Raw genomic sequence first — 27,110 nt, forward strand, 5'->3', positions numbered from 1 at the left:
CCTTCTCTGCTCTAAGGAGAACAACCCCAGCTTCTCCAGTCTATCCACATAACTGAAGTATCTCATCCTTGGAATCATTCTAGTAAATCTCTTCTGCACCCTCTCTAAGGCCTTCACATCTTTCCCAAAGTGCGGTTCCCAGAACCGCTCCAGATACTCCAGATGTGGCCGAACCAGTGTTTTATAAAGATTCATCATAACCTCCTTGCTTTTGTACTCTGTGCCTCTATTTATAAAGCCCAGGATGCCGAATACATTTTTAACTGCTTTCTCAACCTGCCCTGCCACCTTCAACGATTTGTGCACATGTACCCCCAAATCTCTCTTTTGCTGCAACCCTTTTAGAATTGTATCATTTAATTTATATTGCCTCTCCTCATTCTTCCTATCAAAATGGATCACTTCACACTTTTCTGCGTTAAATTTCACCTGCCATGTGTCCGCCCATTACGCCAGCTTGTCTATATCCACTTTAAGTCTTTCACTATCCTCCTCACTGTTCATTACCCTTCCAAGTTTTGTGTCATCTGCAAATTTTGAAATTGTGCCCTGTACATCCAAGTCCAAGTCATTAATATATATCAAGACAAGCAATGGTCCTGGTACCGACCCCTGGGGAACACCACTGTACACATCCCTCCATTCTGAAAGACAACTGTTCATCACTGCTCTCTGTTTCCTGTCACTTAGCCAATTTCGTATCCACTGACCCTTTTATTCCATGGGCTTCAACTTTGATGACAAGCTTATTATGCGGCACTTTATCAAATGCCATTTGGAAGTCCATATACACCATATCAACCGCATTGCCCTCATTGACCCTCTCTATTACCTCATCAAAAACTCAATCAAGTTGGATAAACATGATTTGCCTTTTAAAAATCTGTGCTGGCTTTCCTTAATTAATTTTGTCCCAGATTATCGGTTCTAAAAATTTCCCCACTACTGAGGTTAAACTGACTAGCCTGTAATTGCCGGGTTTATCCTTACTTCCTTTTTTGAACAAGGATGTAACCTTTGCAATTCTCCAGTCCTCTGGCACCAACCCCGTTTCTAAGGATGATTGAAAGATTATGGCCAGTACCTCTGCAATTTCCATCCTTACTTCCCTCAGCAACCTAGGATAGGGTGACTTATCTCCTTATGTGGCTCAGTGTCAAATTTTGTTTGCTAACGCTCCTGTGAAGCACCTTGGGATGTTTTACTACGTTAAAGGCACTATATAAATGCAAGTTGTTGTTGTTTCTAATCTGTGGTACACATAAGCCCACAACTTCCCTCTGTGTAACTCTCAGTATCCTCCAATGGGTCCATTGAGTCACTTACCCCTGCCTCCTTACGAGCTGCAACCCCAACTGCCTCATCCTACTCTCACCGACCTATACGCCCAGCACGCCCGCTGAGGGCTAATCTTGCCAACCTCCTTCCCACCCCAGTCACCCCTCCCAGTGCTGCGCTGTGGACTCTGCCAGCAAATCAACTATTACTGCCACTCTCTGCATTTCCCTCCAGAATGTTTGTTTACTTGTGAACAAGGCTCTTGCTATCCATGATCTTATCGTGGATGGTTACATCAACATCACGGCCTTGATGGAAACTTGACTCATGGGTGATGACACCTTCGCCCATAATAAAGCCTCCCTGCCTGGCTCTACCTTCCACCCCTGCCCCGCCCAATCCACCGCAGTGGCGATGTGGCCCTTATCACCAAAACTCACCTTGGTCTGTTCCCCTCCTTCTCTGGCACATTGACCTCCTTTGAGCATCTCACCTTGTTCCATCCCTCTCGCCTCTCCTTTAAAATCCTTGTTCTCTACCTCCATCTCAACTTATCTTGCCCTCTCTCCTCTGATTTCACTGCCTTCCTGTCCTCTCTTAACCTTTCTCTCCATATAAACTCACCTAGCCGTATTCACATCCACCTCCTCGACCTTTCCATCTCACATGACTTCGCTACTCCCATCGTATTAATTACAGATAAGGCTATTTCTGATCAGTTCCTTGTATCCCTCATCACTCACATCCCCCTTCCCCCTCCCTACCCCACTGCCTCTTATGTCCCCGGAAAAAGCTCTCCCCCAAGTCACTTACAATGGCACTTTCAAATTCCCAATTATCCAGCCTTTGTTCCTCCATTCACCACCACATTTCTGCAGCTACCGATCGGCTCAATCTCACCTTCACCTCCACCTTTGATGCCCTCGTCCCCAGTAAAGCCTTTACTCCCTCTCACCCTGGTCGTTCTCCCTGGTATGGCCCCCATCTCCACTTCATTAAGTCCAAGGGATGTAGGCTTGAAAGTTTATGGCGGACAACTGATTTAGCCATTTATCGCCATATCTGGCTGGACCACATAAAGCACTATCGGGTGCTGCTCTCCTCTGCCAAAACTGTTCACTGTTCCAGGTTCATCCTGGAATGCAACAATAACACCCGACTTCTCTTCTCCACTACCAACCGTCTTCTTAAACCCCTCCATCCTCACCTCTAACAAGTGCAAGGAGCTCATAGACTTCTTTATCACTAAGATTGAGACCAACCGTTTAACTGCCTCTGCCGCTTCCCTCCATTAGAATCATAGAATCTTACAGCACGGAAGGAGGCCATTCAGACCGTCCTACCTGTGCCGGCTCTTTGAAAGAGCTGTCCAATTTAGTCTCACACCTCAGCTTTTTCCCCATAACCCTGCAATTAGTCCTCTTCAAGTACATGTCCAATTTCCTTTTGAAAGTTCCTATGGAATCTGCTTCCACCATCCTTTCAGGTAGTGCTTCCAGATCGTAACAACCCTCTGTATGAAAAAAATTCTCCTCATTTCCCCTCTAGTTCTTTTGCCAATTATTTTAAATCTATCACCTCTAGTTACTGACAAGAGGAACAATTTCCCCCTATTTGCTCTATTAAAACCCCTCATTATTTTGAATACCTCTATTAGGTCTCCCCTTAATCTTCTCTGCTCTAAGGAGAATAATCTCAGCTTTTCCAATCTGTCCACATAATAGAAGTCCCTCAACCCTGGTATCATCCTGGTGAATGTCCTCTGTACCTTCTCCAAGGCCTTGATATACTCAATACTCCAGCTGAGGCCTAACCAATGATTTGAAAAGGTTTAGCATAACTTCCTTGTTTTTGTATTCAATGCCCCTATTTACAAAGCCAAGTATCCCATACCTTATCAACTTGCCCTGCCACCTTCAAAGATTTGTAAATATGGATCCCCAGGTCCCTCTGCTCTTGCACCCCCTCAAAATAGTACCATTCAGATTATACTGCCTCTCCATGTTGTTCCTCCCAAAGTCCATCACTTCACCCTTATTGGCATTAAATTGCATCTGCCATGTGTCTGCCCATTTCGCCAGCCTGCCTGTGTCCTCCTGAAGTTTGCTACTATCCACCTCACTATTTACTACGTTGGCAAGTTCTGTATCATCCGCAAACTTTGGAATTGTACTCCCTATACCTAAGTCCAGGTCATTTATAAGAAAAGCAATGGTCCTAATACCGATCCCTGCATACTTCCCTCCAGTCAGAAAAACATTCGTTCAACACAACTCTCTGCCTCCTATCCCTTGGCCAATTAAGTAGCCAAGTTACCACCATCCCTTTAATCCCATGTGCTTCTATTTTCCAAATAAGTCTGTAATGTGGTACTTCATAAAATGCCTTTTGAAATTCCATATATACATGTACTGTTGTATGACCCCAATATTTAAACAGCAGTGTGGCAGAACTGTTGCAGAACATCAGGAGAGCAGGGAAGCAAACTCTGTGAAAATTTGCAAAAGTGACATCACAGTCAATGTGTAGGAGGAGCCCATGAAAGCTAAAGTAAGTCAATTTAGTATACACTCTATGTAATATTAATTGCAATTGGTTATCATTGATTGTGAAATAACTCTCTTGAAAAGGGGTACATAAATAAAGAAATAATAAATAGGAGTTAAAGGGGTGCTAAGATAAAATATATATATAACATAAGAGGCATATAAATATACAATACGAGTAGACTCTAAATAGAATGGTGGGACAGCTGAAATCCATTGCCTGCAATTCCTGTGCCATGTGGGAACACCAGGTCACTTCAGGTGTCAGGGGATTTAATAGTCAGAGGGACAAACAGGTGTTTTTGCAACTGCCGATGTGAGTCTCGCATGGTGTGTTACCTCCTTGGTGCCAGGGTAAAGGATATCACTGAGAGGGTGCAGAACATTTTGAGGGGGAAGGGGAACAGCCAGAAGTCATGGTCCATGTGGGAACCAATGACATAGGAAGGAAAAGGGTCGAGGTCTTGCAGTCAGAGTTTCAGGAGCTAGGGAGGAAGTTAAAAAGCAGGACCTCAAAGGTAGTAATCTCTGGATTACTCCCAGTGCCATGTGCTAGTGAGTATAGGAATAGTAGGATAAGACAGGTTAATGCATGGCTGGAGAAATGGTGCAGGAGGGAGGGCTTCAGATTCCTGGGTCATTCAGACTAGTTCTGGAGCAGGAGGGATCTGTTAAAGATGGAAGGGTTGCACCTCAAGAGAGTTGGGATCAAAGTCCTCACAGGGAGGTTAACTAGTGCTATGGGGGAGGGTTCAAACTAATTTGGCACGGGGATGGACACCAGGATGAAACTTTAGCAAAGAGAAACAAGGTGCACAAAAGACTGGAAAAGACAAATAGCAATAGAGTAAAGAATAGTTCAGAAATAGGAGGGATCAGACAGGAGGCAAATGCGAGGCAGCCTAAGATGAGTTTGGAGTGCATGTGATTAAATGCATGGAGCGTGGTAAATAAGGTTGGTGATTTGAGGGCACAAGTCGCCACATGGGCTATGATATAATGGCAATAACAGAGGCCTGGCTCAAAGGAGGGGATAAATGGATACTTAATATTTCTGGCTACAATGTATTCAGGAAAGATAGGGAAGGAAAGAAAGGAGGTGGGGGGTGTGGCAGTATTGATCAAAGAACATGAGAAATAGGAGCAGGAGTAGGCCATACTACCCATCGCGCCTGCTCCGCCATTCAATAAGATCATGGCTGATCCTCGACCTCAAATCCACTTTCCCGCCTGATCCCCATATCCCTTGATTCCCTTAATGTCCAAAAATTTATTGATCTCAGTCTTGAATATACTCCATGACTGAGCATCCACAGACCTCTGGGGTAGAGAATTCCAAAGATTCACAACCCTCTGAATGAAGGAATTTCTCCTCATTTCAGTCCTAAATGTCCGACGCCTTATCCTGAGACTATGCCCCATAGTTCTAGACTCTCCAGCCAGGGGAAACACCCTTACAGCATCTACCCTGTCAAGCCCTCTCAGAATCTTATATGTTTCAACGAGATCACCTCTCATTCTTCTAAACTCCAGACACTATAGGCCCATTCTACTCAATCTCTCCTCGTAGGACAACCTTCTCATCCAAGGAATCAATCTAGTAAACCTTCGTTGCACGGCCTGTAAGGCAAGTATATCCTTCCTTAGGTAAGGAGACCAAAACTATACTCAGTACTCAAGGTGAGGTCTCACCAAAACCCTGTACAATTGCAGCAAGACTTCCTTACTCTTATACTCCAACTCTCTTGCAATAAAGGCCAACATACCATTTGCCTTCCTTATTGCTTGCTGTACCTGCACGTTAACTTTCTATATTTCTTGTACAAGGACACCCAAACCCCTCTGAACACTGGCATTTAATAGCTTCTCACCACTTAAAAAATATTCTGTTTTTCTATTCTTCCTACCAAGTGAATAACCTCACATTTCCCCACATTATACTCCATCTGCCACCTTCTTGCCCACTCACTTAACCTGTCTATATCCCTTTGCAGATTCTTTACGTCCTCCTCACAGCTTACTTTCCCACCTAGCTTTGTATCATCAGCAAACTTGGATACATTACACTCGGTCCCTTCATCTAAGTCATTAATATGGATTGTAAATAGCTGAGGCCTAAGCACCAATCCTTGCAGCACTCCACTAATTACAACCTGCCAACCCAAAAATGACCCATTTATTCCTAGTCTCTATTTTCTGTCCATTAACCACTCCTCTACCTGTGCTAATACGTTACCCCCAATCCCATGAGCCCTAATCTTGTGTAACAACCTCTTATGTGGCACTTTATCAAATGCCTTTTGAAAATCCAAATATACTACATCCACTGGTTCCTCTTTATCTCCCTGCTAGTTACATCCTCAAAAAACTCTAATAGATTTGTCAAAGACGATTTCCCTTTCATAAAACGGTGCTGACTCTGCGTAATCATATTATGATTTTCTAAGTGCACTGTTACCACGTCCTTAATAATGGATTCCAGCATTTTCCCGACGACTGATGTCAGGCTAACTGGTCTGTAATTCCCTGTTTTCTCTCTCCATCCTTTCTTGAATAGTGATATTACATTTGCTACCTTCCAATCCATAATCTAGGGAATTTTGGAAGATCACAATCAATGCATCCACTATCTCTGCAGCCACCTCTTTTAGAACCCTAGGATGTAGGCCATCAGGTCCAGGGGATTTGTCAGCTTTTAGTCCCATTAATTTCTCCAGTACTTTTTCTTTACTAATCGTAATTACTTCAAGTTCCTCAGTCTCATTAGACCCTTGGTTCCCCATTATTTCTGGTATGTTTTTTGTGCCTTCTACTGTGAAGACAGATAAAAAATATTTGTTTAACGTCTCTGCAATTTCCTTATTTCCCATTATAATTTCTCCTGTCTCAGCCTCTAAGGGAAAATTTTGATTGTGATCTTCCTGTAAGAAAAGGTAACCTATGATGTATCCCATCAAATTTGCCTTTCCTGGCATGTCAGGAGGCCTATCTGTCCATATAGCAACTAAAATATATCAGAAAAACTGATGTCATTACCAAAAATGTTCTTATTAGCATACAGCAGCAGAAAAATTCTAGTAAGTCAAATTTGCTTGTTGGTCCAGTTCATGAATTAAAGCCAAAGTTGAATCTGCTCAATAAAGCATTTTATACCTGCTTTGAAACTAACTTTATATTTATACTTTAAAATGTAATAGTTTATTTTAATCATTTGCTGCTGTCTTGTTAGACCTCTTAATCAATTTTTTGTTTAAACTTCCATTGGTTTCCTAGGATTTCCATGTGTGCACTAAATATGATGGAATATTGCATGCAGTGTGCTGGACCAATGAAAAGAAAAGTTGCTTATAATAGTAGACCACTATGTTTATTTGAGTGAGAGAAATAAGTAAGCAATTTGTTATTGAAAGGAAGAACTAGTGTGAGATGAAGTAAGGTGGGAGAGGCTCATGTGGAGCATAAACACCGGCATAGAACTGTTGGGCCAAATGGCCTGTTTCTGTGCTATAAAATTATATTCTTTGTAAATACATTAAAAAAATAGAGCATGGAATTGTTGAGACACTATGCACACTAGAATTAACAACCCTCCAAGATTCTCCCTTAATCTTTAGGAATTAATGATTAATCTCCTGGACACTGCTGCGAGCAACCCGGGAGAAAAATCAAAGGGGCATTAAAAAAAATTGTGTTTTTTCATTTTTATAAACTCTTTGTTCATTAGTTGTAAAAATATTGGCGATAGGTAAAAGGCTTTTTGACTGACAGCTAAGAATCATTCAGTTGGGTAACAAAGGGTCTGTTCGCTTTCCAATTGGTGTGGGTAGGTGGTGCCCCATAAGGATGGATGCGTGAGGCGACCAATGGTGGGAATGTGGGTAGGCAGGGCGGTTGGAGGTGGCAAGTCACGTGATGAAATCTCCAAGAATAAATCCAACCCTAATGCTTGCTGATTGATTGACAGATACCTGGTAACTTCCCAGAGCTGCAATCCTGTTGCAAACCCTATAAAGTGCACCAACCGCTGGTTGAAAGTCTATGACAATAAGGATTCTGAAATAACCCCATTCTCTATCATGCCAGTCAGCAGATTGGACAGGCCCAAACGCCACTGGAGTTCCCCATAGAGGAAAAGCGTTAGCAATACAAAGGAATGGAAGTTATGCTACAGTTGTATAAAGCTCTGGTTAGACCACATCTGGAGTATTGTGTTCAGTTCTGGGCACCACACCTCAGGAAAGAGCCTCCTCCACCCTTACTTCATCTCACACTGGTTCTTTCTTTCAATAACAAATTCCTTACTTATTTCTCTCACTCAAATAAACATAGTGGTCTACGATTATAAGCAACTTTTCTTTTCGTTGCTCCAGCACATTGCACGCAATATTCCATCATATTTAGTGCACACATGGAAATATTAGGAAATCCATGGCAGTTTAAACAAGAAATTGATTAAGAGGTCTAACTAGACACCAGCAAACAATTAAAATAAACCATTAAATTTTAAAATATAAATATAAAGTTAGTTTCAAAGGAGGTACAAAGTGCTTTATTAAGCAGATCCATCATTGGCTTTAATTTAGGAACTGGACCAATGAGCCAAGTTGACTTACTAGAATTGTTCATCTTCATTTGCTTTCTGTTTCCCTTCTCGTGTTTGCTCAGGTTTCTACTAAAACTCGCTTTCACAGCCACATCTCTTTCCCCTGCAACTGTCTCTGGCTCCAACTTATTCCACGTGGATTCCAACTTAAATTTCATGTTTCGGATCCATCTATGATTACAGATATCTCCATGATATTCAGTGTTCCTCGAACCACTAATCTCGCTGCTTCCTGAGATCTACGCCCAACACCACGTGCCGCCACATTCACACTCTCGACCTCTCCCTTCAGCAGCACCGACTCACTCTATTTCAGAGTTGTCCTGGTCTGCAGTTCCATTTCATCCTTCACCTCATCTGGTGCTTTAACAAAAAACTTTTTTTCTTCCTTTCCGGTGTCCAGGACTGCAAGCTTCAACAACTCCAATGAAGCTCAATGGAAGCTCGAGGAACAGCACCTCATCTTTCGATTAGGCACTTTACAACCTTCTGGACTCAACACTGATTTCAATAACTTCAGATCATAACCACTGCTCCCATTTTTTCAGACAGCAGATGCTGGTAATGGTTCTGATGTTGCCATTTACAGCTCCTCTAGACCCATCTTTTGTGTCCTATTACCACCCTCCTTGCCTTGCACCATCATCCCTTTTGTCATTTAATCACTCCTGCCCTCCACCCTATCAGAGACTTTCCCTTTAGTTCTTTTGTCCCCTCCCCTCCCCCCTTTCCCTGGCTCTGTACTTGCTTAAAAACTGTTTAATCTTCAACTTCTTCCAGTTCTGACGAAAGGTCATCGACCTGAAATGTTAATTCTGTTTCTTTCTCCACAGATACCGCCTGACTTGCTGAGTATTTCTAGCATTTTCTGTTTTTATTTCAGGAAAGATATATTGACCTTGAAAGAGGTGCAACGGAGATTCACCAGGATGATACAGGAACTAAAAGGGTTAAATTATGAGGACAGGTCACATAGACCAGGCTTGAATTCCCTTGAGTATAGAAGATTCGGGGGTGATCTAAGTGAGGTGTTTAAGATGATTAACGGAATTGATTGGATAGGTAAAGACAGACTATTTCCTTTGGTGGGGGAGTTCAGAACAAGGGGGCATAACCTTAAAATTAGTGCTTGGCCATTCAGGGGTGATGTCAGGAAGCACTTCTTCACACAAAGGGTAGTGCAAATCTGGAACTCTCTCCCCCAAAAAACTCTTGAGGCTAGGTCAATTAAAAATTTGAAAACTAGATTGATAAATTTTTCTTAGGTAAGGTTAATGGAACCAAGGTAAATGGAGTTGAGATACAGATCAGCCATAATCTAATTGAATGGCAGAACAGGTTGGAGTGGCTGAATGGCCTACTCATGTTCCTATGTAGCACTGGCTCAATACATAGCAGTGCCCAGTTGGTGCTAACTTTTCCATGTTTTGAACCCAATCTGGATCGGCTTCCAGAGGGTCTGAAGCGCCAACCTGTAGGCCATTGTATGGAGCTACTTGGGAATACATGTGGTTTACTCAATAAACTATACTATAGTAGGAAGAGTGGAAAGAAATGATGAGATACACTTCAGAAGATTGTAATTGGGTAAAATAAACCCTCACCTTATAAAATAACGTGACAAAATCGGTTACACATCCTATAAGTAAAGTTCCTCTGGCACCAGTCTTCGCCACTCCTCGGTAGTATAGTGGTAAGTATCCCCGCCTGTCACGCGGGAGACCGGGGTTCGATTCCCCGCCGGGGAGAGTTGTTTTTTAAATTTGAAACCAATAACTTGGTTTACAAATGTTAATTGGATATAATACTTATTTCCAACATTAATCCACGTAATTCCATAAATATATTATCTCATATAAATTAATTTAATTCTAGCAACAAAGCAGTGCCTGTTCATAGCTTTGAAATTACTCTTTCAATCCTGTAGGTGTCAATCCTGTTAGTACACGATGAGTCTCAGTCACCTCCGATTTAGCTCTTTCACCACTTCCCAAAGTTGTTGTTTATAATTATCCTCGTCCCTGCGCTCAGCAGAAAGCGGATTCAATCCCGGGGACAAAGATATTGGGAAGGGAAGAGGGGAAACTGGCAGCGAGATTTAAATACTGAAAGGAAACGGATTAAACAGCGGTTATTAAAGTGAAACCGGGGGAAGTAGGCGGGAGTCAGAGAATGAGCAGGCGAGAGAGAGAGAGAGAGGCTGAGGGTAAATAAGCAGCAAAAACTCTTCTGTCATCGGCAGAACTAATTCCAGAAGCCACTCTGTCCATCAAATTAAAATATGGCAATAGTTATTTCCTAATATAAACTCTCTGCTTATTTCACCATTACTGCTACCGCTGGCTATTTGTCGTCTCCTTCTCCAATTTATCGTCACTTCGTGCAAGTGTATCATTTACTATTACCGACAAAATAGCTTCCATAATTAGTGCTGTCAGTGACGGTTGGTTACAGAATTATTGTCAGATGTGTTTAAACTATCCAGGAGTGCGAAGGAGAGGTGTTTAGCTAAAGGAATCGTCTTATAAAAAAATTCTGTCAGATGTTTAAACAAATGGTGATGGTGACATTTTAAACCATTCTCTCGATTATGTCCATCTTATAGGAATAGGAATAAGAGTAGTAGTGAGATAGAGATTTATTCTGGAAAAAAACATAATCCCTATGAAAGTGTATTTGATTTGGTCAGAGACTTTAATGCTCCATTATTTGAAAGTAAACTTTTAATTAATAGATTGGCCCGCTCTACACACAATAGGCAGGATTGTTTGTGTGAGAAAATTTCAATTATCCTGAATATTGGTGGATAATAATTGAACTATTACTTTCAAACTGATTAGAATATGCTTACTTTTTAAAAAATACTTCTCAAGTAGGAAACGAAGGGTGCATACAATACTATTTTACGATTTTAAAATTTTAAAATTCTCTTCCTTGTTTTCAAATCCCTCCATGGCCTCACCCCTACCCATCTCTGTAACCTCCTCCAGCCCTACAACTTTCCGAGATGTCTGTACTCCTCCAATTCTGGCCTCTCGCACATCCCCAATGAAACCATTGGCCCTTGTGCCTTCAGCTGCCTTGGCCCTAAGCTCTGGAATTCCCTCCCTAAACCTCTCAGCCTCTCTACAACTCTCTCCTCCTTTAAGATGCTCCTAGCTCTTTGACCAAGCTTTTGGTTTCCTGCCCTAATATCTCCCTATGCGGCTCCTGTCAAATTTTGTTTGATAATGCTCCTGTGATGCACCTTGGGACATCTTACTACCTTAAAGGCACTATAAAAATGCAAGTTGTTGTTGTATTAAATTAAAACCAGCACTACAGAGGTATGTTGTGCGATAAGTAAATACGGGCAATTGTTAAACAGGCTGTAATTTATTAGAATGCAACACTTATGCACTGGGACAGTGCTACAACTGTGTGACCTGTGGAATTATACACTTCTACTTTTCAAAAGATTGACAGAAAGGTAAGTTTGCATACTGCATTTGTACTGCAAACTTAAGTGAAGTGCTTTGCAACGTTTTTGGGAGGCTTGATAAGAACATAAGAAATAGGAGCAGGAGTAGGCTATATGGCCCCTCCAGCCTGCTCTGCCATTCAATCAGATCATGGCTGATCTTCAACCTCAATTCCACTTTTCTGCCCGATCCCCATATCCCTTGATTCCCCTAGAGTCGAAAAATCTATCCATCTCAGCCTTGAATATATTCAATGACTCAGCATCCACAGCCCTCTGGGGTAGAGAATTCCAAAGATTAACAACCCTCTGAGTGAAGAAATTCCTCCTCATCTCACTCTTAAATGGCCGACCCCTTATCCTGTGACTATGTCCTCTAGTTCTAGACTCTCCAGCCAGAGGAAACAACCTCTCAGTATTTGGGTTATATAAATGCAAGCTCGTATTTCTTTTGCATTTAATTAAGATTAGCCGCCGATATAACTATGAAGTTAATTTCCGACGCTCCCAGGTTTTTTTTGCTAATTTATTTTTCTCTTTGGTCTAGCAAAGAGCTAGCGTAGACACGATTACCTCCTTCGGTGCTGTAAACTTCTATGGTTCGGTTTACAAGTTGTGTTTTTGAAAGACGTTTTTTGAAATGGACAGTGGTAGGCAAATGTTCTTTTTGGAAATATATGTTGCAGCACGACATACTGGGTAGATAAAATATTATTACTTTTTAAAAAATCATTTATTTCAATTGCATTTCAGTTGCTTACGGATTAAATACAAAATATTAGGTGTGATCCGTTGTGTTATTTACAATGTTCCTGTAACCCCCCCCCCCCCCGCATTCCTCAAAGGGTCAGCAATGTTAAGTAACCTGGGTGATCTTACCTAACTATAAACTGTAAGGTCAACAACTCATGATGTCAATGCTCTTACTGTCGTTTCCCGCTGTCCGTACATGTCTTCCCTCTCAGTTAATGTTGCAACAAGAGCAATTGTAAATTGGCTGTCACTGGAGGTGGGAGACCTCGGACATTGTAAAGATTTTACTTCAGACCCTGAAAAGCGGTCGCTATTCCGGTGGCCTCCTCCTAAAATAGACAGATAATAATGTTAGTCTCATTAATCATCACTTTCCACGGTACCTCGCTGAGCTATGAAACTCAACCTGTCTGCGGGTTAATTTCATGGCTGTTAATAAGTGTTAATTAACTCACATAATTAACCATTTGACCCCAGTGAATAAAGCTCACACTCGATTACTGAAGGACTTGTTTCGTGTTTTCAGATGTCTAACAAGTGAAGTTTTTGCAATGACGGAGGAACTCTGTCAGGGTCACTGGTGTTGCCCAAGATTCACAATGTGTGGTGAGATGAAGTGTAACATAAGTGTGGATCAGCTGCTTCCAGAAAGCAACAAAAAAATGAAACAATTCATCTCGCAGAGAATCATACATCTTTGCAATATATAAAAGTACACGGGCCGAATCTGGTCAATTTGAGTAAAATTAGAAAGATTCATGATTCTCGGCGATATGCTTCACTAAGAAAGGGACAAACAATGTCTGACTGGACTGTTAGAATCGAAGAACTGAAATAATTCATAAAGCAAGTTGTTTAAAAGGGAAAAGTGACAATTTCACCCAATCCTCCCGCCCTCCAATGTGAATAAAAAATCCCCCCTCCCTCTAATCTGCGCTGTGCAGTTGCTGGTTGACTCCAGTGTATGTCTCTCTCCCTCTCTCTCGCACTGCTGTGTGAAATCAGTTTGCACAGTTATCTCCATTCATTCCCTTCAAATCGCTGATACCAGTTACAGAGAGACGCGGCCCGGTGTGTGTTCGTATTTCCACATCTGTCTACACTGTCAGATTACCAGGTGCAGGGCGGATCGGAGAGGGTTTGGAAGTATGCTCCCTCTCGGAGCTGTGGAAACCTCGCCTGTCACCTTCGTTGCCGTCCATCATGTTGGGTCACCGCAAGGATGACTTGTTCAAGACCTGGCAAACTTCGTTTCTTTTTGGTTGCTCCTTGTTTCTGGATGGCGAGTGGGAGACGCCCCAGGACCAAGAGGAACTTGCTGATCGTCACAGCGTGTTTGGTTTATGCCTCTTTTGTTGTGATGCAGGGCGATGTCTTATCCCAGGACCGGGTCTTCGAATATCAGGACAAGAGGGACGGAGCGCCTGTCAGGCTGCTCCCCACCAGTCTCCGAGCGGGGGAAAGTGAGCAAGATAACTCCACCTTCAACCCCAACGTGGTGTACATCACTATCAGGTCAAAAAGGAGAAAACCGGCCAACATCAGGGGAACAGTGAGGCCAAAAATCAGGAAGAAACGGTCGGCGAAACGGACACAACCTGTGCAGGAAAACGATCCCAGTCTACTTGACAGTCAGGGAGCTGAGCTGATGGTGGGCTGGCGGGGTGACCAAAGACTGAGAGCGACCGAGAGCACAGCGAGATTAATCCCCACCAGGGGCAAGGTGAAACCCAACTTGGTAAATTCTCAAAGTGCAGGTGAGTGGAAATCCATCGTCGGTGGGAGTAACATCAGGATTTACAGCGAGAGCGCACCGCCCTGGCTCAGTAAGGAGGACATCGATGCCATGCGTTTCCTGGCCGATTCCAGCATCGCCCGTATCCAGAAAGTCCCCCAGTCTCGACAACGGCCTCTGGTTTTATTTGAAGGTGTTGGCAGTGACCATCATTCCCTAAACCCGAGTGAAGGGAAACCCGTCCTCAGCGGCTTGTCAAAAGTGCCAGGCTGCCGACAACGCTGCGGGGTCCTCAAGAGACCGGTGGATGTCAGCGAAGTGTTTGCTTTCCATCTGGATCGGATCTTGGGACTGAACAGGAGTCTGCCCGCTGCAGTCAGAAGAATTCATTTTGTTAGAGGTGAGGCGCGCACCGTGTCATTTTAGGCTGCCTTTAGACTGTAGCTACGGAATGGATCCCAGCCTCCAGAACAGCTGGCTGCAGCTGGAGTTGGAAACCCATCGCTGCAGTTTGGGTGTCAGCCAGGCAGTACCTGGCTGAAACTTCCATTCTGCTGCTCAGGAGAGAGCACCCGGGTATGACACACACGCACAGAGCTCCACCCAGCAATTACATTTTAAATGTTTACAAATGAAGCAGTGATCCCATTGTCTGAACATTTTAGTTAACTCCAGTAGATTTATAAAATGTCCATGTAGTTTCAACCCCAAGTATTATGAGGCTACCCTAAGTACTGCGAGGCTAACTCCTCCAAGGGAGTCTCTTAACACCATTTAACTCTGGAGTCAGGTCCGACCCTGATTCCAGGCTCACTCTACAACTTTAGCATTGGAAATCACTTTACATCAACATTAAATGTAAACACACCCTTATTTATAGTGCATGGCCTAAACTGAATTCTCAGGATTAGGAGTGAGCTCTGCGCATGCTGTGTTATATGCTCCCAGATGGTATATTTTCAATAAGCTAAGAGGTGGAAACTTAAAATAACTCTTCAAGTTTATAAAGTGCCTAAGAGGCACTTCCTGAGCACTTTTTATACCAAGCTTCACAGCACACTATAACTCTATACTCCATGAGGTGTCAAACCCAAGTGGTGTGAGGCAGCCTCCTCAAGTATAAGTGCAACCTCAATCACTCAATGATTTTAAATTAATTTGAAGTTATTTGACCACTCACTAGGTTAATGTGAAGGAGATGGTGTCAGCACATCTCATTCACTGCAGACCAGAGTTATTCTTGGCAATGACGTTGATGGCACCAGACACATTATTGGGGCATAATGCTAGGAGGGAAGGAGAGATGACCAAATCAATCTGGATGATTTTAGTGAAATACTGGAGAGGGTACAAATGAAATACACAGAATGTTATAAAAACCCACTCCTAAATGGTTGAGTAAGGAGGTTACAATATCAAGGAAGAATAAAACAATATTTCAAGGAAACAGAGAAATAGGAAGGTTGAAAAATATCCCATAACAGAAATGATAAGGGCCGAAGAGATACTGAAACAATCAGGGCTAAAAATGGAAACTTAAAAATTAAAGACAAAACTACAAAAGGACATTTGGGATTCTTTGGGTAAGCAATATATTAAAAAGTGGGCTTTTTAAGGATAAAACATAAGGAGGCTGGTTAACAGTTTTCACCATTGATAATAGTCGTGATAGTTCCAAGCATGTAACTGAGGATGTTGGTAACTACAGGCACTGGTTGAAAGCAACGTGGAGCCAGCTAACTTGAGTTATATCGTTGGTTTTGCATCACCTTCCAGTCCTGGTAAACAGAGCTTTGCACATGGGGATTTTTATGTATATGCAGAGCTTCACTTATTGGCATCTCAATGCCAGTAAAACGTTATTGTTAACAAATTAAAATTCAGCTCTTTGTTAATATTAAAAAGATTAAAAATAAAGTTCAAAAAGCAATGACCACATAGGAATTTTTAAAACTTCACTTTGTACTTGTTCCAATTTTAGTGCAACCGGTGCAAAACGAAAGTGATGTGAGACTACCTCCTCTATGTGGTCTCATTCCTGAATTTAATCCAAATGTCACCACATAGTATGCATTTATGTGGAGCCAAAACTTACTTGTAAAGAGCTGGGGGATGCACCCAATTTATAGAAAAAAATGCAGTTGAGATTGAAATGGCTATTCTGAAACTGAAGTATTTTAACATTCACAAAGGAGTAGCTCCAGATTTTTTAAAAATTCATTCATGGGATGTGGGTGGCGCTGGCGAGGCTGGCATTTATTGCCCATCCCTAATTGCCCTTGAGAAGGTGGTGGTGAGCTGCCTTCTTGAACTGCTGCAGTCCGTGTGGTGAAGGTTCTCCCACTGTGCTGTTAGGAAGGGAGTTCCAGGATTTTGACCCAGCGATGATGAAGGATCGGCAATATATTTCCAAGTCGGGATGGTGTGTGACTTGGAGGGGAACGTGCAGGTGGTGTTGTTCCCATGTGCCTTCTGCTCTTGTCCTAGGTGGTAGAGGTCGCGGGTTTGGGAGATGCTGTCGAAGAAGCCTTGGCGAGTTGCTGCAGTGCATCCTGTGGATGGTGCACACTGCAGCCACAGTGCGCCGGTGGTGAAGGGAATGAATGTTTAGGGTGGTGGAAGGGGTGCCAATCAAGCGGGCTGCTTTGTCCTGGATGGTGTCGAGCTTCTTGAGTGTTGTCAGAGCTGCACTCATCCAGGCAAGTGGACAGTATTCCATCACACTCTTGATTTGTGCCTTGTAGATGGTGGAAAGGCTTTGGGGAGACAGGAGGTGAGTCACTCGCCACAGAATACCCAGCCTCTGATCTCCTCTTGTAGCCACAGTATTTATATGGCTGGTCCAGTTAAGTTTCTGGTCAATGTTCTTATGAATCCCCCAGGATATTGATGGTGGGGGATTCATAAGAACATAAGAAATAGGAGCAGGAGTAGGCCAATCGGCCCCTCGAGCCTGCTCCGCCATTCAATAAGATCATGGCTGATCTGATCCTAACCTCAAATCTAAATTCATGTCCAATTTCCTGCCTGCTCCCCGTAACCCCTAATTCCCTTTACTTCTAGGAAGCTGTCCCCCCATCCTTGGGAACATCCTTACTGCATCCACCCGATCAAGCCCCTTCACAATCTTATATGTTTCAATAAGATCGCCTCTCATTCTTCTGAACTCCAATGAGTAGAGTCCTAATCTACTCAACCTCTCCTCATATGTCCACCCCCTCATCCCCGGGATTAACCGAGTGAATCTTCTTTGTACTGCCTCGAGAGCAAGTTTGTCTTTTCTTCAGTATGGACACCAAAACTGTATGCAGTATTCCAGGTGCGGTCTCACCAATACCTTATATAACTGCAGCAATACCTTCCTGTTTTTATATTCGATCCCCCTAGCAATAAAAGCCAACATTCCATTGGCCTTCTTGATCACCTGCTGCACCTGATTACTAACTTTTTGATTTTCTTGCACTAGGACCCCCAGGTTCCTTTGTACTGCAGTACTTTCCAGTTTCTCGCCATTAAGATAATAACTTGCTCTCTGATTTTTCCTGCCAAAGTGCATAACCTCACATTTTCCAATATTGTATTGCATCTGCCAAATCTCCGCCCACTCACCCAGCCTGACTATATCCCCTTGTAGGTTTCTAAAGTCCTCCTCACTCTCTACTTTCCCTCCCATCTTTGTATCGTCTGCAAACTTTGGTATGTTACACTCGGTCCCCTCCTCCAAATCATTAATATAGATTGTAAAGAGTTCGGGACCCAGCACCGACCCCTGCGGAACACCACTGGCTACTGGTTGCCAGTCCAAGAATGAACCATTTATCCCAACTCTCTGCTTCCTGTTCGATAACCAATCCTCCACACATGCCAGAATATTACCCCCAATCCAGTGATTCTTTATCTTGAGCAATAATCTTTTATGTGGCACCTTGTCGAATGCCTTCTGGAAGTCTAAATACACTACGTCCACTGGTTCCCCTTTATCCACCCTGTACGTTATGTCCTCAAAGAACTCAAGCAAATTTGTCAGACATGACTTCCCCTTCATAAAGCCATGCTGACTTTGTCCTATTAAATTATGTTTATCCAAATGTTCCGCTACTGTCGCCTTAATAATAGACTCCAAAATTTTACCCACCACAGATGTTAGGCTAACTGGTCTATAATTTCCAGCCTTCTGCCTACTACACTTTTTAAATAAGGATGGTACATTAGCAGTTTTCCAATCTGCCGGGACCTTTGTCGAGTCCAGAGAATTTTGGAAAATTATTACCAAAGCATCCACAATCCCTAATGCCACTTCCCTCAAGACCCTCGGATGTAAGCCATCAGGTCCAGGGGATTTATCCGCCTTGAGTCCCATTAATTTACTGAGTACCAATTCCTTAGTGATTTTAATAGTATTTAGCTCCTCCCCCCCAGAGTCCCCTGTTTGTCTAGTGTTGGGATATTCTTAGTGTTCTCTACCGTAAAGACTGAAACAAAATATTTGTTCAGCATTTTTGCCATCTCCATGTTTCGCACCATTAATTTCCCAGTCTCATCCTCTAAGGGACCTACGTTTGCCTTAGCCACCCTTTTTCTTTTTATATAACTGTAGAAACTCTTGCTATCTGTTTTTATATTTTTTGTTAATTTATTTTCATAATCTATCTTCCCTTTTTTAATCAATCCTTTAGTTACTTTTTGCTGTCTTTTGAAGACTTCCCAATCTTCTATCCTCCCACTAAGTTTGGCTATCTTATATGTCCTTGTTTTTAGTCGGATACTATCCTTAATTTCTTTACTTAGCCACGGATGGCTGTCATTTCTTTTACACCCTTTTTTCCTCAGTGGAATATATTTATTTTGAAAGTTGTAAAATAACTCCTTAAATGAACACCACTGCTCATGTACCGTCTTACCCTTTAATCTATTTTCCCAGTCCACTTTAATCAATTCCGCTCTCATACCATCATAGTCTCCTTTATTCAAGCTCAGTATGCTTGTTTGAGAACCAACCTTCTCACCATCTAATTGGATATGGAATGTAACCATGTTATGGTCACTCATTCCAAGGGGATCCTTAACTAGGACATTATTAATTAATCCTGGCTCATTGCACAGGACCACATCCAAGGTTGCTTGCCTCCTTGTAGGATCAGTTACATACTGCTCAAGAAATCCATCCCTAATACACTCAATAAACTCTTCCTCAAGGCTGCCCTGCCGAATTTGATTTGTCCAGTTAATATGATAGTTAAAATCCCCCATAATTATAGCTGTTCCCTTATTACATGCCCCGACTATTTCCTGATTAATACTTCTTCCAGCAGAGTTGCAACTATTAGGAGGCCTATATACTACGCCCACTAGTGTGTTTTTCCCCTTATTATTCCTTATCTCTACCCAACCTGTTACATTATCCTGATCCTTTGTCCCAATATCATTTCTCAGTATGACAGTGATTCCTTCCTTTATTAACATAGCCACCCCACCTCCCCTTCCTTCCTGCCTGTCCTTCCTGATTGTTAAATACCCTGGCATATTTAATTCCCAGTCGTTGTCACCCTGCAGCCATGTTTCTGTAATGGCCATAAGATCATACCCATACGTAGTTATTTGTGCCATTAACTCGTCCATTTTGTTACGAATGCTGCGTGCATTCAGATAAAGAACTTTCAAATATGTTTTGTGACACTTAGTTCCTGCTTTTTCCTTTTTTAACACTTTACCTTTACTCCATACCTTCTGTCCCTTCCTGACACGCTTTCCTCTGTCTCCCTGCTCAGGTTCCCAACCCCCTGCCACAGCTTTGATGCTGGGTTAATCGCCTTACGCCTTCTAGTTTTTATTTTATCTGTCGTGCCTAAAGTACACTTTCTTTCCGCTGCTCTACGCTTTTCCCTTTCACTTGTTCTTGAACAACTGTTTGTACTATTTGTATTGTAGATTTCCCCTGTGTCTTCCCCTCTCTTGCTGCTCTCAGTGATGGTAATGCCGTTGAATGTCAAGGGGAGGTGGTTAGACTCTCTCTTGTTGGAGATGGTCATTGCCTGGCACTTGTCTGGTGCGAATGTTACTTGCCACTTATGAGCCCAAGCCTGGATGTTGTCCAGGTCTTGCTGCATGCGGGCACAGACTGCTTCATTATCTGAGGGGTTGCGAATGGAACTGAACACTGTGCAATCATCAGCGAACATCCCCATTTCTGACCTTATGATAGAGGGAAGGTCATTGATGGAAATAGTACTAAGAGAACTTTGTGTAGAAATGCAACCAGTGGTGCAAGTCTGGACAAGCTTATTGGACACAACCAGGAGAATTACATTGGCTAATATGATTTTGGTCTCTAAGAAGTGTTATAAGCATATTCTTGGGAATTATAGGCCCGTTAGTGTGACTTGTATAATTGACAGTGGCCTAGAAATGGATCATGCTGGAGTAAGAGTTCAATATGGCAGGCGGCACGTACACGTCCACCCCCTGTCGGAAGTGTGCCGCCGTCATATTGGATTGGGCCTCTCTAGAGCACGTGCCAAAAGCATGCAGGAAACTCATTATGATATTAATGGCATGGATAGAGGATTGGCTAACTAACAGAAAACAAAGAGTTGGGATAAAAGGGTCATATTCAAAATTGCAATCTGTAACTAGTGGAGTGCCGTAGGGCTCAGTGCTGGGGCCTCAACTATTTACAATGTATATCAATGACTTGGATGAAGGAACAGAGTGTCTTGTGGCCAAATTTGCTGATGATACAAAGATAGGTGGAAAAGCAAGTTGCGATGAGGACACAAAGTGTCTGCAAAGGGATATTGACAGGTTAAGCAAATGGGCAAAAATTTGGCAAATGGAATATAATGTGGGAAAATGTGAAGTCATCCACTTTGGGAGGAAAAATAGAAAAGCAAAATATTATTTGAATGGAGAAATATTACAAAATGCTGTGGTACAGAGGGATCTGGGTGTCCTCGTACATGAAACACAAAAAGTCAACATACAGGTGCAGCAGGTAATCCGGAAGGCAAACAGAATATTGGCCTTTATTTCTAGGGGAATGGAGTATAAAAGCAGGGAAGTCATGCTTCAACTGTACAAGGTGCTGGTGAGAACACACCTGGAGTACGCGTACAGTTCTGGTGCCCTTATTTAAGGAAGGACATACATGCATTGGAGACAGTTCAGAGAAGGTTCACTAAGTTGATTCCGGGTATGGAAGGGTTGTCTTATGAGGAAAGATTGAACAGGTTGGGTCGATACTCATTGGAGTTCAGAAGAATGAGAGGAGATCTTATTGAAACATACAAGATTCTGAGGGGACTCAATAGGGTAGATGCTGAGAGGATATTACCCCTCATGGGGGAATCTAAAACTAGGGGGCATGGTCTCAGAATAAGGGGTCGCCCGTTTAAGACGGAAATGAGGAGGAATTTCTTCTCCCAGAGGGTTGTGAATCTTTGGAATTCTTTACCCCAAAAAGCTGTGGAGGCTGAGTCATTGAATACATTCAAGGCTGAGTTAGGCAAATTTTTGATCAGCAAGGGAGTCAAAGGATATGGGGAAAAGGCGAGAAAGTTGAGTTGAGGTAAAAATCAGATTAGCCATGATCTCATTGAATGGCGGAGCAGGCTCGAAGGGCCGAATGGCCTACTCCTGCTCCTATCTCTTATGGTCTTATGGTCTTAAAATAAAGATCCTATGTTGGTTGTAGGACCTTTTTGTGAAATTGGTCTGGCCCAGCCCTAACTCACCATGTGATAAACCTACGCAGCAAATAAGGATGCTAACAGTCGGTATGGACTCTGCAGGAGCGCTATTTAAAGGGCTCATCCCTGCCATACAGATTAATTGCTGGTTTGTTCTGTTCGGCTGCTAGTCAACTTCTAGGCCTTGTTTTGACAATTTTCTGCATTCTACTACTGACATTAAGTGTTCTGGGAACAACTTTGTGCTGGTACTGGACTGCTTATCCACCTTGGAAATATTTTATTATATCTCAACCTGACCAAGGAGCAATGTTTGAGGCACCTGCACTTCACCAGAGGCTGTAATGGAGCTCTGTCACCTGCTCCAACCACAACTGGAACCCAAAACCAGGGCATGGACAGCACTGCCTGAGGCAGTCAAGGTCATCTTGTCCCTTAACTTTTATGCCATGGGGTTGTTCCAGGCTGCAGCAGGTGACATCAGTGACATTTTGCAGTTTGCTGTGACTGAGGCTCTCTACTCCAGGAGGAACATGTACATCGCCACATCTCCTTCCCCATGGACCAAGCAAATCAGGATGAGACCTTGCATAACAGATTTTACATGCATTGTAGGCTTCCCTAGAATCCAAGGGGTCATAGACTGCATTCACATTACCCTGCATGCTCCCCATCACTAGCCTGGCACCTTCCTCAAAAAAAAAGAGATACCACTCCCTGAATGTCCAGCTTGTTTTTGACCACAAGCAGCACATAATTCAGGTCTGTTCCCGGTTTCCTGGTAGCAGCCACAATTCCTTCATCCTGCACCAGTCCTCTGTCCCACCTCTATTCGAACCAGGTCGTCATGTCACAGGTTGGCTATGTGGCAACAAGAGTTATCCCCTCCAGACATGGCTCATGACTGTTGTCAAGAACCCGGGCACAGACGCAGAACAGGCTTACAAGGAGAGCCATGCTGCCACCAGAAATTTGATTGAGTGTAACCATCAGCATGCTCAAACATCAGTTTGGCTGTCTGGATGGTTTTAGAGGAGCTCTGCTGTACACCCCTGACCTTGTCTCCAAATTTGTCATCGTCTGCTGCATAACTTCGTTATACAAAGAGACCAACCTTTAACACCACCTGCACAGGAAGAAGTGAAGGAGGTGGGAGGCCAGCGAGAAGAGGAAGAACAGAAGCACTATCGACCACCAGTACCTTTAGCTGCCAGAGCTCTTAGAGATAGACTAATAAGAGAGCGGTTCACCTGAACCATCCCTCCCGTCCCCAATACACCAACAGTCCCACCATTCTTATAATCACCTTCCTCACAACCACCATCAGATTGCCTTCCTTCAGACCAGCCTCACTAAACGCCAACACAAAATCCAGAACAAAACATTTTACTCCAACAACTCAATTCATATTTGTACAACAGCTGACTTGCCGAATTAAGAATCACCCTTGTGCAAACCCCTTAGTGCCTGTCTTGTGTGCTTGTTTACCTATCCTAAAAGTGACTACAGCTTGGGAGGTGGAAGGGTGCTGAACTTCCATTAAGGACACTTTAGATGGATGTGGTTGTTGACTTTGAGGAGCTCTGGGTCTTGAGGTCCTAGCTATGGACTCCAGCATCTCGGCGTGGGCCAGCCAGCTTGGCCCAGCTAGTGGTGTGGCACTGACAAGGGCACTGGCGGAGTGGGTGGCGGGGAGCATGCATGCATGATGTCCTCCTGAGAGAAGACAGCAGGTGATTTTTCCATGGAGCTAATGCTACTCTCCTGGGGCTGTGCCTCAGCATTCCTACAGCTCTGCACGAGAATAGCGTGCAGGACTGATGTGACGCTCTGGAAGCCCCTGTCAACGCAGGACCCCACAGCCAAGATGGCAGCAGTCTAAGCTGTTAAGTTAGCTGTCAGAGGTGTCACCAGAGGCTACATCATGGTGGGCCCCACTGCCGTGTTCATGGAGCTGACCACTCGTTCCATGTTGGACAGAATGGTCTTGTCCATGCTCATAGCCATTGTGCGCAAGCTCGCTGGTAGGCTGCTCAGTGCACTCAGAATTTCCTAGTGTATGCCTATCAGTCTTCTGAGCCCATAACGCCAGCATCTGTGTCCTCTGCAGCAGGCCTAGGATGCAATTTTTGCCCTCCGGCGAGTTGGCACCTCTGGCAAGTTGTCCTCTGGTGAGTTGCCATCTTATCCCCCTGCCCTAGCCCACTTGTGCCTGGTGGTTCACTGCATAAAGACTCCTCCGCTATTCTACCCTCTAAAGCACGCATAGTGTCAGTCACCAAGTTGGTGCTTGCTACGGACAGGTTGAGTGACGCTGCATCTTCAGGGAGGCTGCCCCCTCTTGCTGCACTGGCACAGAGGCCTCGGCATTTTTAACACCTGAAATGAAAGAGAGGGACAAGGGTTAGCTTTTAGTATGAAGGGAGAGCAGAGAGATATGACTGGCTGCTGAACACAGCTGCAGTTTGTCATGAAAAGTATGCACGTTGAGATAGAAGTGAGAAGGGAAAAAGAAAGTAAGCTGTAAGGAACTCCATGCAGTGTCTCCTCCAACGTTGCCATTCGTCACGATCATGACTTGCCATCTGCCTGAAATGTTGTAAATGTCCTCCTCGAGTTGGGAGAGGGTGTGCAGGCGGCCTCTGGCACTTCTGCTCGCTGTCTGCTACCTCATGTTGTGCATGACCTTCTCCTGCATGAACGAAGGGAGTGTGTTAGTGAGAGCCTTATTAGCTGTTCTGAGAATGTGCCCATCATGGTCGAATAATGCGGATGTTATGTGCAAGATATGAGACATGGTGAAGTGAGGGTTGCAATAGTGCTGAGAATAGGAGGTGCAGAATGTGTCAGTAGGAGGAGAAGAAGATGGAGTGAAGTGTGGTGCATTGATTGTAAGAGAGTGAAGGAAAGCAGGGGAGGGGAAGGCTGTGTCTAGTGGGCGTGCAGGTGGTGAGAGAGTTTAGGTGAGAACTGGTGAGGACATTGAACTTTTTGCAGGTTGGAGCCATGCCTTGGGAGCTAAGCTCTTTGCATTCACCTCTTTGGTCACCTGTTCCCACTGTCTGCTAAGGTGTTGCCTTGAGAGCTTTCTATTCCCCCCCCCCCCACCCCACCCTCCCTCTCCTGCTGCCTGCTTGGACCAGGGCCTCCAATGCTGCATCGGAGTACCTGTTTTCCATGTCTTGACCACTTGCAGCCATCTTGCACCTTTCTGAACCAGTCCTGCTGTCTGCAGAAACAGTGCACCTACCCTTTAAGAGGGGCTGGCTGCCTTTAAGTGGTGTCAGAAATGTCCAATTTCCCACCCGCCCAAACAGGTGTGCAGCCAATAAGCAGTGCACACAGCACTATCTACAAAATTGTCTCATTACAATGAGGTCTCAGAACCAATTTCCCGTGATCCCAGCAACCATGTGAACAGGCGTGTGCAGCATGGGCCTTACTTCCTGCGTGCCCGTTTTCGTGAGCGATCGAATTTCTATGCCAATATCTTAACTTTCAGAAAACATTTTATAAGGTCCTTCATAGAAAATGTGTGACATTAAAACGTCTTTCGGATGAGACGTTAAACCGAGGACCCTTCTTCCCCCTCAGATGGACGTAAAAGGTCCCATGGCACTATTTAGAAGAAGAGCAGGGGAGTTCTCCCTGTTGTCCCGGACAATATTTATCCTTCAACCAACATCACAAAAATAGATTATCCGCTTATTGGGCATCATTTTAGCACCCGCTATCGGGTGCGTTCCTGGCGGGGGGGCCCTGAAAATCGGGAAATCCCGGAGCAGGACCGGAGCCCGCCTTGAACCCGCGCACTTCCGAGTTCCCCACTGACGCGCCGGCGTGCGCGTGCAGCCCCCGCTGGTGGGAATCCCGCAGGCAATTAAAGCCAGCGGGATGCCACTTGACAATATTTACTTTGCTTGTTCAGGTCATTAAGTGACCTGATTAAGGGATTATGTGAGGAGGGGAGGGGTTTTAAAGCAAACTGGGACTGTTTCCCACACTGGGGGAAACACTCTCAGTTCAAATGGACCTGTTGCAGCTGTCAGCCTGTGGCAGCTGCAAAGGTCCATTTGACAGGTGGGGGCGGGGAGACCCTCACCCATTGCAGGAGGCCACTCTGTCACTTGGGACAAAGTTTGGCCTCCACCACCCTCCTCCTGATAATCAAAGTCACCAATCTGCACACTTACCCCGGGGTCCAGAGACATGTACCTACCTTGCGGACCCCCTCAGATGTACATCTTCCGGATGGGGGCCGCCGTAGCTGCAGTCATGATGACCTCCTCGGAAGGCGAACAGCATCACCAGCCTCACCAGCCTCGCCATCCATGCCGTCCACCTCTGACACGTAGAGCTCCACAACAGAGCGCTGTGACACATCCACCGGTACAGCGGGAGGGAGGGCTACCGCAGAGAGAGATGCGTCACAGAGGGCACTACCCTCGTCACAGGGTCCACAGACCGAGGCTCAGCTTCCTGGACCTCTCTGAGCAGCAGTGCACACGGAAGCTCAGAGTCACTCGACATGTAATCGTGGACATCTGCAGCCTCCTTCATGCCGAGCTGCTCCCGGTTGGCCCGAGCACCATCTTCTTACCTGTTGCTGTCAAAGTCACCACTGCCCTCAACAACTTCTCCTCCGCATCCTTCCAGGGTGCAACCGGGGATATCGCCGACGTCTCCCAGCCGTCTGCACAAAAGAGCCCTGCAAATACACCTACACCCACTCTGCAGTGACACAATGGGTGGCATCAGTTGTGGGTCTTCATAGTGATCCTCAGGAAAGGGCATTATTGCACAAACCAGACAAGATTCGCGGAGACGTGGCAGTAGTGGTGCCAATATAATATGTTATGTGAGTTGCTCGGAAATTAAATATAAGTAACAACCATGACAAACCCTCAAACACCCTTGTGCATCCCCTTCATGCTCACGACAGGTTTGCCTTATGCTTCCTACTGCACATATGTGATGCATGCCCTGTGGCTGCAGCACAGGTAGTGGCAGGTTGAGTGAGGCTGACCGTGAAAGAGATGCACGAGAGGGT

General features: G+C 44.3%; 1 protein-coding gene and 1 non-coding gene across 2 annotated transcripts in view; both read left to right on the forward strand.

The window, feature by feature from the left end:
* The first annotated feature begins 10,103 nt into the window (after positions 1-10,103).
* Positions 10,104-10,175, forward strand: trnad-guc (transfer RNA aspartic acid (anticodon GUC)). The gene has a single exon. It is a non-coding gene; the product is annotated as a tRNA-Asp (tRNA).
* Positions 10,176-13,581: 3,406 nt separating this feature from the next.
* The window catches only part of gask1b (golgi associated kinase 1B), a 97,881-nt gene continuing 84,352 nt past the window's right edge, over positions 13,582-27,110 (forward strand). The window contains exon 1 of the mRNA XM_067992693.1: positions 13,582-14,775. Within this exon, the coding sequence (XP_067848794.1) occupies positions 13,863-14,775 (913 nt within the window). The 5' untranslated portion in view covers positions 13,582-13,862. The remainder of the gene's footprint in view (positions 14,776-27,110) is intronic.

Source organism: Heptranchias perlo, chromosome 1, assembly GCF_035084215.1.
Source record: "Heptranchias perlo isolate sHepPer1 chromosome 1, sHepPer1.hap1, whole genome shotgun sequence".
Taxonomy (NCBI): domain Eukaryota; kingdom Metazoa; phylum Chordata; class Chondrichthyes; order Hexanchiformes; family Hexanchidae; genus Heptranchias; species Heptranchias perlo.